This window comes from Austrofundulus limnaeus, unplaced genomic scaffold (genome assembly GCF_001266775.1).
Source record: "Austrofundulus limnaeus strain Quisiro unplaced genomic scaffold, Austrofundulus_limnaeus-1.0 Scaffold107, whole genome shotgun sequence".
In the NCBI taxonomy this organism is placed as follows: Eukaryota; Metazoa; Chordata; class Actinopteri; order Cyprinodontiformes; family Rivulidae; genus Austrofundulus; species Austrofundulus limnaeus.
The window spans coordinates 890,353-909,938 of record NW_013952509.1 but is presented as its reverse complement, the minus strand read 5'-3'; the positions used below and the strand labels follow the sequence as shown (position 1 = coordinate 909,938).

At 39.1% G+C, this 19,586-nt stretch overlaps 1 protein-coding gene across 1 annotated transcript; it reads right to left on the bottom strand.

Annotated features, from left to right (window-relative positions):
• Window positions 1-2,833: 2,833 nt before the first annotated feature.
• Window positions 2,834-19,187, bottom strand: LOC106521331 (MSL complex subunit 3; the record flags this gene model as incomplete). Its single annotated transcript, XM_014013864.1, is given in 14 exon segments — window positions 2,834-3,882; window positions 10,877-10,961; window positions 11,075-11,174; window positions 12,408-12,517; window positions 12,880-12,969; window positions 13,044-13,288; window positions 13,367-13,525; window positions 14,703-14,860; window positions 16,076-16,204; window positions 16,422-16,519; window positions 16,608-16,702; window positions 16,910-17,005; window positions 17,099-17,181; window positions 18,990-19,187. Coding segments are annotated over 14 exon segments (1,647 nt in total). The 3' UTR covers window positions 2,834-3,782.
• Between the last annotated feature and the right edge of the window lie 399 nt (window positions 19,188-19,586).

The window sequence follows — 19,586 nt, the reverse complement described above, 5'->3', positions numbered from 1 at the left end:
ATTAATTAATTTTTAAAAAGTGCAAAGTGATGAAAATGTCTCCGTTTAACCCGTCTAAAACTCTTGTGTTAAATTCCTGGTCACAGACAGCTTATTACAATAGGAAAAATCACCTACACGTAAAAAATTACACACATTATGCCATAGCTTAGATCTCATGAACAGTTTTTGAGGTATGCTTATGTTCCCAAAAAAAAAAAAAAAAAAAAAAACAAATAGGGAAAAAAAAAGCTTGAGGAAAAATCTGGGTAAGGGAACTTTGTCCTTAGAAAAAAGTATTTGGAATTGATGCACTTCACTTTAAGTCATGGGTGGCTAAAGGGTAATTAACACAAATGCTGACAACACCTGTGTGTAGGACTTTAGTAGCTACTATATGTATGGTGAAGTGTTTGTTCAAGATAGAGTGTAGAAAATATTAAAAAAGAATGTTATAACCAAGTTAATATAAGTTGTAAATATGGATGATTCTATAGATGTAAGAGGGGTGTGTGTAAAAAATAAGTTTATACTTCTGTTCCTTTGAACGTGTAAATATAATTCAGCATTGTTCTTTTTTTGTTGTTTGTTTTATATTTATTTTCTAAATTTATTATTCTTTTAAATCCATTACGTTCAATAAAGTCCAAGTAAAAAAAAGTGTAATTACACATAACTGATCACAAGAGTGATGGTGAAAATTCTGTGCTTCCTCCATGGCTAAAGATTCTCTGATGAGCTCAACTAAAAGTGGTGATTTATGGTTTCTGTCTAAACTAATGCGAGGCTTGTTTTGTTTGTTCTGTCCTGCTGGGATTCAGACTCTGCAGAATCACTCATGATTAAAATCTGATGAAACAGATAGTTCTCACTGCGAGCAGAAAGGAAGTCTCAGAGGACTTGTGTAAATACAGAAATCTAATGATCTTTCAATCTGTTATTTTCACATCACTGACCTCRGTTTCATCAAGATATAGGCTGAGAGCAACCGTGTGTTTAAAAAGAAGCATCCTAATGTGGATGCTGGCAGAAATCTACAGAGGATTGTTGATAAAGTTTTTTGCTTTCATGGCTGCTGATTAATATWCGTCATTTGATCAATGTCAGATAAAGGATTTACTTACTTGTCAAGAAAAGACGTCTCTCTCCACTCAACTTTCCAGGTCCAAGCCTCCAACAAGACCCCAAYGGAGGACTTCTTCAGATTCTGGTCGTAGAGAGGTTTGCGTCCAATGGGAGCTGCCACKGGAGTCGAGGATGGGTCAGAGCTGACCGATGTGAGGTCAGTGCTAAGGTCAAACGACGTCCATGAAGAGTCGGAGGAGGCAGAGCTGGTGTCCACCCACTCCTCTCGCCAGCCATGTCTGAGGTCCATGGTGACAGGGAGCAGACAGGAAGAACGAGACAAACCAAGGCAATGAAGAGTGCAAGTTTAAGAAAATGAGGGGTTAAAAGGTGGGCTCATCAGAGCGTGGTCCAAATTTCTTTGCCAATCAAGGTTAAGCACTGAAAAAGGTAAGAAAACTTAAAAAAATGTTGATATGAATGTTACAATCTGTAAAGCCAGTAACTAAAGGAGTGAGACGAAGAAAGACGTGGGATGGAATCATAGAAACACAAATGTAGACGGTGGTGGAGGGCAATAAAGAAAGAAATGCATTCAGGTAAAAGGTGTGGACAGCAGCACTTACAGGAGGTGATAGCTCACATCTCATTACCGTCCACTTTTGCCCACCAGAAAATTGAATTACGCGGTAAGCCGATAGTGACACCGCAGGATGGGAAATCGATTCGAGATGCACGGTGAAGCTTGAACCAGTGGCTTCTGCGGCTACATGATAGGAGGCGCCGTCTYGGGTTGCACTGATGTTCAGTTCATTACAAGGAGTCTCATCCAGTCAAAATGAAATTAAGGCTCACCACTAAAACCCATTAGGACCCTGATATGGGAAGAGCACACTAGCTGGTTTCCCACAGGTGCAGTTGCACAGTAAAGGCACTCCTCAAATATAAAGGAAGAGCTGAACAATAATTTAATCTGCATAAAAGACAAGATACTTTGTGCTGACCTTTAAACCACATTCACTTGTGCAGCTTTTTAGTGAACTGTGACAGAGTCAAGGAAAGGCAATAAAGTGTGTGGCACACATCTCCTAAAGGGAAGCCAAAAAGATGGAACATTTCACTTAAAACACAACCCAATGACTTAAACCAGGGGTGCCCAAACATTTTCCCTAAGAGGGCCAAAATTAAAATCCATCTGAGGGCCGCGGGCCAAACGTRATAATATAAGAAATGCAAATACTTAAGTTGTTTTATTTTTATCATTAAGCTAGCAGCCGGTGTGGTTGCCCATATTCTTTAGTTTTTTTTTCAGCCCATGGACATGGAGAAAATTCAACGTATGCTCAGGCAGCAAAGGCTCATGGGACTTTTCATATTTTTAAATTTGAGTATATATGGTCTTATAAAGGTGTGAAAATCTACATGWGGGCTTAAATCKAATCTAAATGTCTCTTGTGGTTACTTSTATTTTATATTTAATCTTAACATAATTACAACCTAGTAAMCAGGACAATTGTTRGTGGGCCAAACCAAATRGCTCAGCGGGCCAAAATTGGCCCRCGGGCCCCACTTTGGGCACCTCTGACTTTAACTGTACAACAGGTGTTTTAATGAGCTGAAGTCTGGAGAGATACTGTACAGCTGAAAATGCTCTTCTGAAAGCTCCAATTTAGTAACAATTTGCATCCTCCAAAACAGCAGACAAATAACCAGGTTCACCACAAAGACCTTTATAGTAGAAAAAATGAGTAACATTTTGGAGTATATGTTTGTGACAAAAAAAGACAAGTTTAGAAAAGCTACTTTTATTTTAACAAATGGGGCCAAAATGCAGCAGAAATGGCTGAAAAGAATAACAACACACAAGAGCGTGTACAACAAAGTATGAGGTACTGTTGGAGTAGATTTTGAAAAACAAAAGTTACATGGACTGATATTTACATTTTCACAGGATAATCCGATCATGTTGTTACATCCCAAGATGACAAGTCTCTACATATATTTCTTTGAATTTATTATCCCACATAAAATGTAAACCAGATGTTTTTAATAMATCTTTAAAAGTTGCCTCAGAATCATATATAACTATCACATGAACCCATCGCAGCTCACCAGGAAGGTATTTATTAGAAAGCATAAAAAGCAAGAAAATAAAACGGCACACATTCAGAAGATTTTTTTTACATCTCTGGAGAAAATCAGGAAGGGAAATGGCAACAATAATATGCATGAGAGGTGCGAAAAGTCAAAGCCTCCAAACAGGCATAACGTGTCCTCCAGAGGATCTGAAACTACTTAATTAGGAAGGAAGAAAAAAAGCACAGGGATTTTTCCTGAGTCCACTTTTTTGTTCTTTACTCCAAAACTGTAGCTCCTAAGGAAAGCAAGGTCAGAGCAGTCTGATCCTATAACACAAACATGCAAGAACAGTAAGGGTTGGCCCAACCTGTATCCTCCAGAATTTACTGCTGAGAAGAAAAAACAAAACAAAAAACACAAGTCAGCAATCAAAATGTATTGGGAGTGGGACACTAAAGCAAAGCAGTTCTGCCTCACATGCAGGACGGGGAACATAAGAGGGTTGTTAGCAGAAGCAAAAGCAACACAGTGAAGAAGAAAACAGCGCTTCGATTCAAAGGAAAGGTGGGTTTTAATCCTCTGATAACTGGCCAGAAAAGGCTGAAGGGGTTTGAGTGATGGAACATGTTGAGAAAGAAAGCAAAGTGYCCGTGTCTCCTTCAATAAACCGGCCTTGGTTGTTTCATGCTATAGTGGGCTTCTGATGCAGACACGTATGCAGACTCTGGGAAAAAGTCCTCATGAAACTCAGCCAGAAACCTGGGGAAAAAAGAAGGGTCAGAGAAGGGAAGAACAAGAAAAGGSCTTATGATTAATATTCAACACAAATACAGAAAACTTACAAAACCAACAGAAGAACCTTACATACTGTATTTTGTTTACGTGCCATCAAAACAGACCAGCTTTGTGTAAAAATGGAAATATTTATTGTTTCAGCCTTGCACCCACATACAGAGCRTTTTAGGAGCCCGAAGTAGTAATATTGATACCAGACTCCAGAGTAAACCATATTGAAACGCTACGCCTTGGTATTTCTTGTACACAAAACTCAACCTTTTGAAAACAATGATGTCATAGTACTACCTCTTTCATGACTATCAAAAGAAAGTTACAATGCATTTACATGCTTGTGTTTGTGGTGTCATTTCCTCAACAGGAAAACCTTATGCTGTGTTGCTTCCATGAGGAAAAATTGCTGTGAGCTAGGGCTGCAACGATTAATCGATTAATTGATTAATCGACATCTAATCGATTAAAATAACCAATGATTAATTTAATAATCGATTAATCGTTTTCTTTTTTTTTTGTTCTTTACTTTGTTTTTCTCTCCAAACTGCTTTGACACCTTCCACTGCCACATCTGCCTTTCTGTCCTTGACACACATGCACAGTAGTGGTAACTGGGGTAGGCCGTGGACGTCACAAGACATTATACAGACAGGCTCTGGTATCATGGCTACCCAGCAACGGAGCTCAAAAGTGTGTGATTTTTTTTAAGAAAATGAAAGAGAAACCTGTGCAATATCTGCAGAGCAGAACTTGCCTTCCACAGCAATTGTTTTCAGTTAGCATATACGTAGCTAAAATCTAACCATGGTTATATAATAGCAGCTGCATTCTGGTACGATAAGCTCTATGTTTTATATTCAATTAACGTATGATCTGATTAGTTGACTAATCGAAAAAAATAATAGGCGATTAATCGATTATAAAGATAATTGTTTGTGGCAGCCCTAGTACAGAGACATTCTTGATAAAAATCTGCTTCCATCTACCAGGATGATGAAGATGAAACGTGGCTGGACATTTCAGCAAGACAATGAGCCCAAACACAAAGCCAAGGAAACTCTCAGTTGGTTTCAGAGAAAGAAACTAAAGCTGCTGGAATGGCCCAGCCAATCACCTGACCTGAATCCAACAGAAAATCTATGGAAAGAACTAAAGATCAGAGTTCATAGAAGAGGTCCATGAAACCTTCAAGATTTGAAAACTGTTTGTGTGGAAGAATGGGCCAAAATCACACCTGAGCAATGCATGCCACTAGTTTCTCCATACAGGAGGCATCTTGAAGCTGTCATTGACAACAAAGACTTTTGTACAAAGTATTAGATACATTTCAGTAAGTGTGTTCAATACTTTTTCCCTGTGCCATTCCACATTATTACAAATAACTTCATTTCTGGACATTTATGGTTTGATTTCTTTGTATGTATGGATCACTTGGGTTGTTACCAACATCTGGTGAAAATTTCATGTCATTAGCACCTCTAGTAATATATTTACTGAGAAAAATGGTGACGTGTTCAATACTTATTTTATCCGCTATATGATGTGCTTCTGTTTTTTTTTAAATCAGGAGATTATAAACAAAATCCTTCATGTTATGAAAAGACCCTCTTGGTTAGTCAATCTATAAGATAAATCAACTTCAGATTAATTAATTAATCAATAACTTGCATCCTTAATTCATACAGGAATGAAATTAATTAGTATCTACTCATATTTATGTCATCAAGCATTTTAATTATTTGGCCGATTAATTGATTAGTCGAAAAAAATAATCGACAGATTAATCGATTACTAAAATAATCGTTAGTTGCAGCCCTACTGTGAGCGATACATAATAAAAAGCAAACGTCTCAGAAAATATCTACAATTCACATCAAGACATGGGAAGAGTTTACAGGTTACATGAAAAAATAAACACTTGTTTGCAGACAGAATGATGTGCTTGTTGCATCAGCTGTAGTTTCTATGGGGGGGTTTAAAATGGGGCACGTGTTGTGATTGTGGTGTGCACAGAAAAGGAGGTGGTCTTTTAAATCTTGTTATGATTCTATGTCTAGCAACACTGACTGTGATATCAGCTATTAGACTTGGCTTTCAACAAGACGCGTGTCGCTACAACCAGGCCCTGAATTGCTAATGTAAGGGCAGTGTTTTGGCTTGTTTTAGGCAAGTCCGTGTGGATGAAATTTCTAGAAACGAAGCCGTGTTTTCAAGGATTTTCAGTGGAGGCAGTCGAGAAATCTGAATTGCTTTTGGCTGATAAGAAATGCATGCCCCTACTGTTAGCTAAACTGTTTTTTGCATGCTACTAGTGCTGGGCGGTATGACCAAAATGTTATATCACWGTATTTTTAACAATTATCCGTATCACGATATTATTGGACAGTATTTTCCTTTTCCATCACAGCTCAGGCTGATGGTAAAATGTGGAAATGCTGCTTATCAATCATCAAACTGTGGTCAGTGGAAGTTACTCTCTTTCTGCAACACAGAAACTACTTCTTGACTTTTTCTTTTATTGTACCTCTATCAAGGTTATAATAGTTTTGGATTTTTCACTATAGTTTAGTTTTTTTCGTTTTGACTTATTTTTTCTTTTAATTCAGTTAGTTTTTATTAGTTTTTAGAGTGGATTTGCTAGTTTTCTTTTTTTTAGTTTTTATTGTTTGTTTAATGCTTAGTTTTAGCTTTTCTTAGTTTTTATTAGTTCTAGTATTAGTTTTTATAGTTTAAAAAAATCGCATTTGCCAATGCATCCTCCTGCTTGTGGTGTTTCTGAGTTAACTAACCAGCAGCCACTAGGAATGAGTAGCCAGAAGGAATAAGTTTACTATCATGGGGGGAACATAAGGTACCGGAAACCTGACAGATTTGTACATAGTCTGAGCAGAAATGTGTCATAAATCAACTACACTGCAAAGCATTCACAAAATGCTACTGGATCTTTTCTTGGAAAATTGGTGATGTGGGTAAACCACCCAATAAAATATTTTGAGTCTAATAGGGTTGCGGTACACTCTTGAACGAAAAGGTGGCTCATTTTAAACTAAACAAGAAAMAAAATTTACGTACTGATCACAATAGAGAATCATTTCACCAAATAAATGGACCGAACTCTAGTGGGGAGTTGTTCAGCAGCTGACAACCTAATCACAACCTAACTCATATCCTTCTAACTGTGGAAATAATGAAAACAAATCCACCTGACATCAGTCCTCACCTGTTCTTTCTGCATCTATTATAATTAATTTGGTTTTTAAACCTGACCTCACACCCTGAAGCTCCACCTGTTCTCCTCTCTCTTCAAAGAATCAGTTCTTCTTATGATTAAAAAATATGTTTAAAAAGCATSAAGCAGCTAATACATATTTCACTAAACTAATTTCAGACCTCACCTGAACTTCCTCCATYGCTCCACCTTTTATTGSTTCAAATGTCTCACTACTCTGTATACTACCATAATTCTCCTTGTAAGACATTATTGCACATAATATCTARTATAATGCCATGCATATAAACTATGATCAGGTGTTGCTCTTGTGTGTTATTCATCAGTTTACTCTGAAAAAAAAAAAAAAAAAAACCGACAACAAATAAGCCCTGCTGCTGCTGTTTCAGTCTTTCACCCATCCATTATGGCAACACTTTCCTAAAAATAATCAAGTAACTCAATTTTGCCAACAAAGGACTGGGGTGATTAATTTATGAAGGTGACGATGCTACCTGGTTGGGCTGCTGAGAGCTGCTTATCAAAATACTCACAGTTAGATGTAGGTGAGCTTGATTGCATTTTTTCTGCTTGGGAYGTATTCCACCCATTTTTTCGCTTATTTCCACAAGACACCTGCTTTTATTTTTCTCACAGTCATGTTAGAAKAAATCCCAAATTTGACTTTGGCGCTTTCTCTCAACTTTTGTTGTCGTCACGTTGTCGACATGCGCTGAGCAGCAGCAGATTGTTAACAAATGGGCCATGAGGTGCCGTAAACTGCCCGCAGCTGAAACTGCTCCATGAAAAAATAAATAAATAATTGTTTAATCAGTCCACACGGATTAAATTAAATTGACATAAACCAAAACAAAGGATATTCTGTCAATAATTTTAGTTTTAGTTAAGTTTTGTAAAAAGATTATACAGTTTCAGTTAGTTATTATTTTCTTCTTTTTGTTTTAGTTTTTAATTTATTTCAGTTAASTAAAATGTTTTTTAAATTTTAGTTTGTTTTTTTGTTGTTAGTTTTAGTTAACTATAATAACCCTGACTAATCTGTGTTGTGTTTTCCCTCCTCTGTCTTTTCTTCCTTCCCTGATTCCATTTACACTTTTGTTATTTCTATTTACACTGTTGTCATTTCCATTTTAACTTATAGACGCTAAAGAATGTTCATTGTTGTCTGCGCTCATCTGGTTCTCCAGAGTTTTTATACTTATTTCTTCCTTGTGTGCTCAAATATTTCTTCCTTTATACTTTATGTCTAATGCTTACTTGAACGGCTGCAGCTGTAATAATTGCAATGTCCCCCCGGGGATCATTAAAGTATTCTGATTTTGATTCTGATTGTAGACATTAGTCTCAGTGGTGCTGCATGGAAAAGTGTCCCCCATGAAAGAGATTACTGCCAGGTTTGATGTAACATTTCAAACACGATCAGCCTATTTAAACCAGGACGTCATTATTCAGAAAACTCATATCATAACAAAAATTACAAACTGTTTTCAGTGCCAACCGCCCAGCTCTACATGCTACCATTTCAGTGTTTACCTTATTGTGTAACTGTATGGAGACAGGCAAAAGTTAAACTAGTGACATTTTTATATTTACAAGCTTGAAAAACAATGATTTAAAAACGAATAAAAAAGGCACCGCAGTCTGAAAAAGCACAAGTTGTACAGTTTTGATGGCTTTGTTAGTTTTCTTATGTTAAACTTTTTTAAATGCATGAATAACCTCACCCAGACTTTACTTTGTCCATATGTCAGAAAGTAAATCAAAACACCAACAATAACACAACTAGAGGATCAGCAAATGGCTTCTGTATACATTTCATATTGAAAGCCTCCCACTTCCATTTATCCCTTTACTACCAGCAGAAAACCAATCTGTATCAGACAGGATGTGAGAGTTACTGACCAACAGTCAGCCGGAGGAAAAGTGAAAACCTCCCTCCTACCACCACCACCTCCTCCTATCTAATCAGTAGCGAGGCAAACTAATCCTGAATCTTCTTAGTATCCGCTACTCGGCCAAATCCTCTAAATCTTGCCATCTCATCTTAGCTCCACCAACCTTCCTAATCTCAATGCAGACAAATTATCGCCATCAGAGGGAAATTTATGAAGGCTTTGAGCGAGTGTGATCAGGACGACATGAAGGGGCGCTAATGATAAAGAAGGTGAGAGGGATTCTTCAACACGAGTGTCAGCAAGCATTTAAGTATAAATGTATATATTTTTTGTTCATATATTTGGTGCAGTTTGAAGAATTTGTGTCAGAAAGCAACGCCATAAATCTGCATARCATGTAGACCAACACACTTAATCACAGTTATTCTTGCAGAGAAATGTGGTGTGGGGAGGGAGAAGAGAGAGAGAGATCAACCGCAGCCAAATCCCTCAATGCGCTGCACGTCAAGTCTCTGCGACATCAATCAGTTTCTGCCCGCTCGGCACAATCTGCCCGGAGGCTGATTACAGAGGGAAAACACAAAGTCTTTCCCAAAAGACTCCGGTGTTTTAAAGTTTGTGGCCGGCATCCTGCTGAGCCACTAACACAGTGAGCATATTAATTAGGTCTTTTAAAAAAATGTACTGAACACATCAATCCCGTTTAGGCAACTTATAGTCAATCTGCTTTTAATTATTCGCTTATTTCAAACACTTTACAGCTTAGCTGAACAGCGAACAAAAAAGTACCACCCCAGTCATCAGCAGGTCATTTCCACTGAAGTGATTTAAAAAGCTTTTTGCCTTYCAACCTCGTCGCCGATGACATTGCCTGATGTGCTTTAAGGAACTGCTGAAGCTTCAGGTATTTTATTTGCAAATCTGCAACTGTTTGTACACCGTAAAGACTAAATAAATAAATAGATAAATAAATAAGGAAAAATGTAATCTTCAGATGGAGCTGCACAACACTATTTTCCAAAAACCACCTCAAATTTGAGACTTTTTGTATTTATATACATTTTTGAACCCTCAGCCATTGTCAGCTGCTGCTCTACAGCACCCCCTGCTGGCTGGAGGAGGTACAGTTTGGGTTTGATTAGAGAATGAAAGAACCTAAATCCCTGAAGATCGCCAGGGAGGATTTAAAGATTAGACTCCGGCGCTTGTGTAACGCCCACTCATCTCCTGCCCTCTAACACGTCGCTTCATCTTCCCATCATATCTGCATTTACTCAGTTGTCTCCTCTTCAACATTTAGTCTTATTTTGACGCACAGCTCTCATTCCGAGGAATCCTAATGCCTCGCCTCTGGCTTAATATAAATAATTGATCTGTCTTAAGAGTTTGCCGATTTCTTCCAGGTTGTGCACTTCTGTCCTTGTGAAATGGAGACTTCCTGCATCTCGACACTTACTTAGCTGGGTCAGACCTTGGTTAATGAACTGTGCTGCTTATTAGCTACGTGCATTTTCAGTCCATGCCTTGTATTGAATTTCCTTTCAAGCTGGGGCTAAAGCATACTATTGTAATAACTTATTTTACTTTCTAAAACTTGATTTCACTCAGTTTTGATTCACCTGAAAGAATACCTCCCTCCAAAGAAGAAATTTCAATTTTATGGTTGAGTATTAGTGAGGAGAGAACAAGCCTTCGGGTAAAAACACACTTAAAGACAGTTACTTTTTTCCTTTTTACACCATAAAAACCTTAAAATTAGTATCTTGTTCACCAATTTTTTAATTACATCATCTCTGTCTAACAACTGAGACGGACCTTTTATGTCTGGAACAGTTAYTACCTGAGAAAGAGTTCCAGATGTTTGATCAGGGCTCGAAGATTCCTCTCAGGGAGTAGCATTTTTCCCAGAATCTCAGGAAGCTTCACTAAAAAAGGAGAGGAAGTGGTTTTGTCAGAGTTTTATGCCCGACAGAAGGGACAGGACAGCTGGAGGTGAGATTACAGACAGGTGTATGTGACTGGAATGACAAGAACCAACCAAAAAGCCGCAGCAGGTGCTGTGATCCGTACAGGTAAGAAGGCGGGGGTGGCTGGTCGTTCAGAGGGTAGTTATCAGGAGTTAGCTTCCAGCTCAGAACCTGGTTAAACAAACAAACAAACAAACAAAAAAACAGATTCATTCAAAGCCTTGAAGGAATGCTAAGTCTACTTAGCCTTGGTGGACATCTTGTATGAGGTGGTCTACAACAGATAATCCGTTATAAATGACAATTAATATTTTCTGAACGTTTCACTGAAAACTGTCCGGCAGTTATTATTTGTTACCAGACTGAAAAATAAGAATATATATGTATTAGCTCAGCGCTACACAATTTCCTCTTGTCACTGAGGTCCTCCATCCACATGACAGAGAGGGGAACGCAAAAATGACTCAGCTGCAACTGAAAATATGGATGGAGGACCTCAGTTTAGCTTGTTTGTTGTGCTAGCGTCGAGCTAATACATATAAGAAAATATAGCGTCGGCGCTAGCGCAAAGGCTAATTCAATTCAATTCAATTCAAAAATACTTTATTGATCCCAGAGGAAATTAACAGGCTAAGCTGAGGTTCTTCTTCCATGAAGCAGCTCTGTTGTCCTCCATCTATATTTTCAGTTACAGGCTGAGTCATTTCTACCTTCTCCTCTCTGTCAACGCTCTCTGGTTTCATTTAAAAGAGTCGATCATCAGATATTGTCCAAGATTAGCCTTCAGGGTGGATATAGCTCACTAGCAGCCTCGCACCGAGGACCTATCCACGTCATCATTTACCCAGAATGCTTTGTGTGTAAATAAAATGGCTCCGTCCGTGTTAAAATATAGTTTTAAAAATTTACAAAACTTAAAACAGCCTACAGTATTTTTATAGTCTTTATTTTACAATTAAAATATATGTTTATCAAATAAAATCTAAAGTTACAACTAATCAGGGATCCATTTTAAACTATGCATTTTCCAGCCATTTGAAGTGAACTGTTCTAAACTCACCCCCACTGTTGTGGTAAGCCTGTGAAAAAACATGATGAAGAAACCCCTCATTTGGTCAACCACAACCGAGATATCATGACTGTGATTGGCCAACATTCCACTAAAAGATCTTCTATTGTGAAGACAACCACCTTGATTCTRAAAAGATTCCATGAGTAATTGTACTATATCACATACCTCTGAACCCTCGAGAAAAAATAAAATAAAATAAAAACTCCGGATCTAGATAACGTAAGTAAATGATCTATGTTGTTTAGAATTTCACTGAAAAAGGCAAGTAACTAGGCATGTAGACACCATAATATTCCAAACATAAGCGACGTCGTCACTCTTGGCACCATCACCTCATTGAGCTCGTTGTTCCTCCGGCTCTCCAAGCCGTAGAAGGGCCCACTTCTCTCTTTGTTCGGAGTCAGAGGTAACGGTGAAGATGAGCCACTGTGGACTGGAGTTTCTGGGTATGAAGAGAATAAGGAGAGGACATAAGTGAATATGAAGTTAAACCACAACTGCTGTTTCCACATATCTAACAAAAAAAAAAACAAAAAAAAAAACAACTTGTATGCAACTTAACAGAGGGGGGAAAGTGAAAAGGAAGTCCAACTACACCATCTACTGGCCACAAACTGCTACTACAAGCAACTACATTATTAGATAACCAGGGAAGTGGCATAATAACCAAATTAAAGTAACAAATTTTAATAAAGATTGATTATTTTTGTCCCAACAGAATAGAAGTGAATCATAATATGAGCCACCTACTGTTTGAAAATATAACATTTTAAATCTTGTTTTAGACATAAAACGTAAACTTACTTCGATCGAGGTTGAGGAAGAATTTGGGCTGTGATGAAGTGTCGACCGAACGCCGTTTGAGCTGTGGTGATGCCGTGGTGCTTCCTCCACCTATCAGTTTGTTAAAAGTTAAAAGTTTGCTCACAAAACGTCACGAGACTAGAGTGTCTGAACAGCAAACTTACTCTGATGACCTCCGCTGCTTCCTTCAGCTGGCCGTTCGCTTCCTGATGTGTTCCTGGTGGAGCGTCTGAGGGACTGAGACTGGTACGAGATGCAGTCCATGTCCGGGTGGCGCCGGCGCTTTGGAGTGGGGGCCGGCGCGGTGGGCGTGGTGRCAGAGGTGTCACTCAGGGCTGGCTGGCTGTCCGTGGACTGAGGGGTGGGGGGGTTGTGGCCTGGCGGGCTYGGRCTGCGTTCTCGTTGAGTGCTTCAAYGACAAACGACARACRGAAACAGGTTACCAAACCTTTCAAATCGGACAGAGTTTGTAACGCGACACACTCACTTGCTGGAGGAGGGAGAGCCATCGTTCATGGCGAGGAAGAGTCTGGACGAGCTGACCTTTTTAAACTGAGCTTGTTCACAGGGATAGAGGAGGATCATGGGTAAGGTGAAGTCAAAGGTGATCCTCAGGCCATCCACCATTTCYTTACAAAGCTCCTCACTGAAAACAAAGCAAGAACAAATACAGATAAAACAGCAGGATACGCAACAGTGACCCATAATRTGAGCAGCACTCATGAGAACATGGACAAAATTAACAAAATGATTTGGACTGACCAAACAGATTTTTCACAGGCAAAACATGAATACTTTGCAGAATAAGCAGTCCTTTGAGATATTACAATTRAGCTCAATCATAACGTTGAAGAAATTGTTGGTGTTTAGGTTTATATAACTGATTTAAATTACATACACATGGTATAGTTTTGTGATAGAACTGTAATGATTGTTAAATGTGACTGTTTTGCTTAACTTGATGATTTTTATATTAATAGATACATGCCTGGAAACAAATTCAACACATAAGAGAACTTTTAAGTCCTCATTAGGGTAGGTTTTCATGTCTGTGGGCATGGCTTCTAGTGAGGACCAAYAGGGACTCCCCCCACTGATGATGTAATCAAACAGGCAGAGCCATGCCCTGAAGCTTTTGTTAAAACTGAATGGACTTCCTCAWTTCRGTTTGAACTAGAGCTGGGATCAAAGGCTCTTTGAAGCGATCCGGATCTTGGGGAGCCGTTGGTTTCATAGAGCCGTTCAAAAGAGCTGTTCGATTTTGAACGTATTAYGTGATCACGTAGGGAARTACGTCACGTAGCCGTACGTAATGACGTAATTCCGTCACGTGGGTGGAACCATTTGTTTGTCAAGCAGAACCCCCCCTCCCCCTTTCACYGTGTGCTTCTGTACTCCACAACTCTGCCTGTTTTCCATGAAAAAGCAAAGCGGGAGCAATTTAAATATGAAAAAATAAAGGTATATGAGGAATAAACTAAATTAAACTACAAAGGGCTCGTTACTGCCCGCGATTCGGCTCCTATCGTTAGTTGTAAAGAGCCGTTCAAAAGATTCGGATCGTTTGCGAACGTCACAGCTCTAGTTTGAACTCTTGGTGGCTCATTAAAAACCAGCCTTCAGCAAGAGCGCTCTTGGTTTTGTATGGTTACTCTTTAATAATTCTTTCCATGCATTTGCACATTCTCAGTATGGTTAAGCACACATCCTGGTAACGAACACGCAAAACTATATTTTCCTTTCAACGTGATAATAATATTAAGCAGCCCGAGTTTCAATATAAGTTTGATCCCAATGCCTGCATCCTCGCTGTGAAGACTCACCTCTTCTCTGGAGGGATCGGCTGTGGACTGCCGCTCTGCGWGGCGTTCTGCTGCCGCCTGTACCTGTCGTTGGCCATGAAGGCTTTGTTCAGAGCGAAGTGTTTGACGTAGGACTCGAGGATGTGCACCACGTTTGTCTGACAGGGAACCATGACGAGCTTGAAGAGGAAAAACATGGTGGATGCAAACAGCTGTCGGACTTTATGACCAAGATTCAGTGGCTGTGTCTCAACTCAAGGGTCGCAACAAACGTAGGCCGTCCCAATTCGTAGGTGCCTACACATGCAGCCGACGAAACCCCGAAAACGTAAGCTCTGAGTAGCGCACGTGGTTAATGGTATCCCAGGATTCATTGCGCCGTCAGCAAACTAAACAGAAAAAAAAAACAAGACGGCGGAGTTTGGAAATTTATCACCGACTGAAGAATTTGATTTTAAATCAAAAAGAAAAAACAAATAGGTCCTCTGGATGGGTTCTTCTTCAGTGAAACKTTTCGTCTCGATTGATTTTAAATGCATGTTTAGCTGATGAAATGTACAATTACAGATGCTGGAACTAAACCCAAATTATTATTGTTTTTTTCAACCCCTGAAATGAGACGCAGCCAATATTACAAAGACCAATTCGCAATAGCATCAAGCAAAACCTTTTAACTTGAGCTTCTGAAAGCTTAAAATGGAATACATAGTGAAACTAAGTATTCTTTAAGACCACAGAAATGTAACATCTGAATGAAAGAGAATTTTGTCTCATTTACTGTCAGAATTAGCCTGGTAAAAACCAGCCCCTTGCTCGTTGCTCTGTTTCAAACAGAGGGTCTGGACTTTCATCGCCAACGTTTGGCCGTAACGCAGGTAGTGCGTCAGCTCGACTGTGATGGAAGATATGCTAAGAAGCTAACCGCAAATTGCGTGTGCTCTAAACAACCATCCCCTACTGGGAAGAGAGAGGTACYGAGCCGAACGAGTTGGCTGTAAATGAGAGCTACAGGCTTTGTGAGACAAATTCTATTTAATTTGGAAGACTTGTCAACACAGACTGAATGACTACATTCACTTCCTCTGCTGCCATTGCTAAACTACAGGCAGACTAAAACGGCTCAGAAAATTGACGTAATCGTTCACATCTCCTCCTTCTGTTCGCTGACTGGTCCGGTTGAAATTCTACCGGAGAAATCCTTGACAATGGGAGAAAGCCCAGACGGAGCAGAGAAGAGGAATTAGAACTGAGCAGAGCTGCGTAGGAAGGCAATGGTCAGGCTAAGTCAAAACAGGATTCAACGCATTAAACAAAACAAATAAAAAGTTAAAAAAAAAAAAAAAACTTCTAGTATTTACACATCCCAACACAGACTGATTCTATCTGCTGAGCACCTTTTTTCTCTTGTTGATGTAAAAACAGTCATCTTCCAGTTTCTTCTTCAGGACATCAGGGATGTTGATGTCAACATGAACAATCTTCTCCTCACACTCTCTCTTCATGTTCGTGTCTGGCTCAACCCTCTGAAATACAGAAACACGGATGTCTTGAAAAACTCAAAAAACGGTGATCGATACTTTCTATTAACTCACATTTACATAAAAACGTGTTTCTTTAAAACTATTCGACATCCACAAACAAATCTTCCTGATTAATTAGGCTAATAACACTGAGGACATGAAAACTCTCAAAGCCATTAACTTGGAAGTGACGTCAACTGGACTGACGTCCACACGTTACCATTTTGTTGATGTCCTCGGAGAATGTGCTKTCGCCACTGTTTGAAGAATCGGGGTCAGAGTCGTCCCCTTCACTGCTCTCTGAAGTTGAAATCAAACCTAGAGACAAAAAAAAACATGCGAGGACTTGGAGTGATTGCTGAGGGAGGTTGGGAGCTGAAGATTAGGGCACAGRCAGATTTCTCACAAGCGTCATCACTGTCGTCTTCCTTTGGGAGTGTCTTCAGAGAAGATTTAGAACCGGACTGACGACGACGCCTCTTCGTCCATCCTTTTTTCTTCCTATCACAAAGGAAGAAAAAAAAGGCACTATTTCTGCCAGTCTACTAAAACACATTGAAAGTCAGATGATATCAGTGTTTAAATGACGGAAATYTTAAACTGTTTAAGCTCTGCACTGGATTTCAAGTTAAAAGAAGAAAATCACATTTATGAGCCCGTGTAGAATTCTTTTAACCTTCTGTAAGAACAGTAAGACCCTGAACTTACATGCGACCCAGCGCTTTGCGAGCCAGTTTACGTTGCAATTTACGGTTTTCCTCYGTGTCCCTTAGGACATGATCCTCTGCAGCCCAGCGATCCCAGCTACACAAACAAATGTCAGCAGTTCATTACAACAACCTCTGAGCACAACAACATCAGCTGGACACTTCAAACACACAGTATTGCTGTTGTTACCTTCTGCTCCAGCCGTTGAAATGAATCAGGTACTTTGGTACTCGCCTTCCATGTTCATCTGTACCTATCAAGACATCAAGAACCTGCAAGGTGACGACAATAGGAAGTGCATTTATGTGATTTTGTTTGCTTTTCAGAAAGTCCTGAATTTTTTTATTTTTTATCTCAAGGACCTGTTAGGCTTAARGCAGAAGGGGCTGGATGAACTTTGGAAACAAACAAGGAACTCGAATTTTGATACGACAAGCGGGATTAATTTGTCATTTTGTGTCCCCAGAGCTAAATTWAAAAAAAAAAAAAGTGAAGGTTCACATCTGATATTAGRGATGCACAGATATAAAAGTTTCAATCGATATATCGATATGAATATYGCTGTTAGGGCCGGTAGCCTATATTTTCCGATATTACACAAAAACAAATTATAAATGCACTAGAAAACTTGTGTATTTTTTCGATACCGTAAAAAACAACCAGACCACTGACATGGCTCACTGCTTCAGTTATTCCTGACTGTGCAGCGTCACTATCACTATCGTGATCAAACAGACACAGTTCGGCCAACCATCTCCCCTCCAAAAACAGAAACACWAAYGACAACAAGCGGGAAATAAATATCAGACATTAATATATRGGCTAAAAAGGACTAGCATCAGCCCACACCAACGTTAATGCCAATAAATCGTACAGATATTTTAGTACCCCATACTCAGACATAGTGGTACCCATTTCATACTCACATGCTTACCATTGTGTACCAGTGTGTGTGTAATTGTCTAGGCCCAGGGCTTAGTAACAGTCAGGGTTAGAGTGAGAGATCAAAGGTAAAAATTAGATGTTAGGACCAAATCTGAGGTTAAAATTAGGGATTAAATTGGCAGGGTTAATGATTCCAAAACCCATCCACGAACTAAAGATCATATTAAAATGATCTTTAGGTAGATTAAATCATTAAGGTTGGTGCAATGGATACAAAAAGACCTGCAGACAATTCGTCCATAAAAGCAGGGGTATACAGTAACCAAAAGTACAAACTAATTTGCAGTTTAAACAAGAAAAAGCAACACTTATTTGCTTCAGATAAAACAGCTAAGCTATACAGTGTTATGATTATTTTCTCAAATATTAAATATCTGACAACGAGGGATTAAGTCTACRTTGTCTAGGAATCTTGCAACATAGGGTAGGTGCTAATGTAATGAAAATATAGAAAACAAACATAATTCAACCTGCAAACATTTGCAGGAGAGTGATTCTAACCAACATTAACGATGCTACATTACGGTGTATGTTGTCATGTATTTGTTATGGTTAGAGAGTGACAAAGTTGGTCTTTAAACGCTAGTCTGTTTGCAAAACATCGTCCTGAAACCATGCACACAAAATGTGTGCATTTTATTTCCTAACACAAATGCAGTGTTTTATTAGCAATTAAAACCAAAGAGGCGTTGTGTGAGGGTTAGCATCGTTAGCACTGAATGTTTAYCAGCTCACATTAATCGACAGAAACTGCTCTAATAAATCAATGTATTCRATGATTTTAACGACACGTTTCAAAGCCATAGATTTAGTATTAGGAGGGAGTGGTCATTAAATTGCTCCTAAGGCAATTCGCATCAYTGAAGGACTGAATAAAAAAGTGTTGTTTTGAAGTCTCCTCCTCCTCCAAACATGCATCGAACGTACCCGGAAACCATCAGTAAGGAGGCAAAAACAGACTGCTAGCGTTGCAGTTTTATGCTAAACCCTTATTTTTGTGCGGCCCAAGTGGCCTTCATGTTGCACCTCCGGTTCAACCGTGACAACGACTCGCTTTTCTGGGTAAAAAAAAAAAAGACGGCACTGTGCAAAGTTTACATACCGAAAAGGCACGTTCGGTTGGTTAAAAGGTTACCTTAGCGTCATACAAGACTTTAGCCTTGGTAGGGTCTGGTTCAAAGCACAAGACTCGTTCTCCTTTGTGAAACTGATATTTAATTCCCCGCGAATTCATTTGTTCATGGCGACGTGTGGAAGAAGAGACATCGATCGAAACCTTAAAAACTCATTAACCCTTTCCTTTCCTGTGGGGTCTCTCTCTCTCTCTCTCTCTCTGCCTGCAAAAGCACGGAAAGATGGCGCTGTTCAGGGAAATGAGAGGCGAGTGCTGGTGCGTTCAAAGGCTGCTCGAAATCTTTCGGTTTGCAAACTACGAGAATCCGAGCGACTTTCTACAGAGGGCACATCAGCATAATCATTATTATTTCACATTCATTTTTTTTTCAAATAAGCAACTATTTAGTCATRGTTCGAACTGATTTACTTTACGAACTACCACAACTTCAAAACCTATACCACGTTTGTGTATAATCATGAAGGCAGCAGAAATCCTGGCACTCTACAAAACGGGCAACATCTAAACTCTGCCACTAGAGGGCAATATTAAGCTAAATAGTAATCCATGTCTGACACAGTATCAGAATATTAAGTACTTAAAAGAAATAACTAAGTA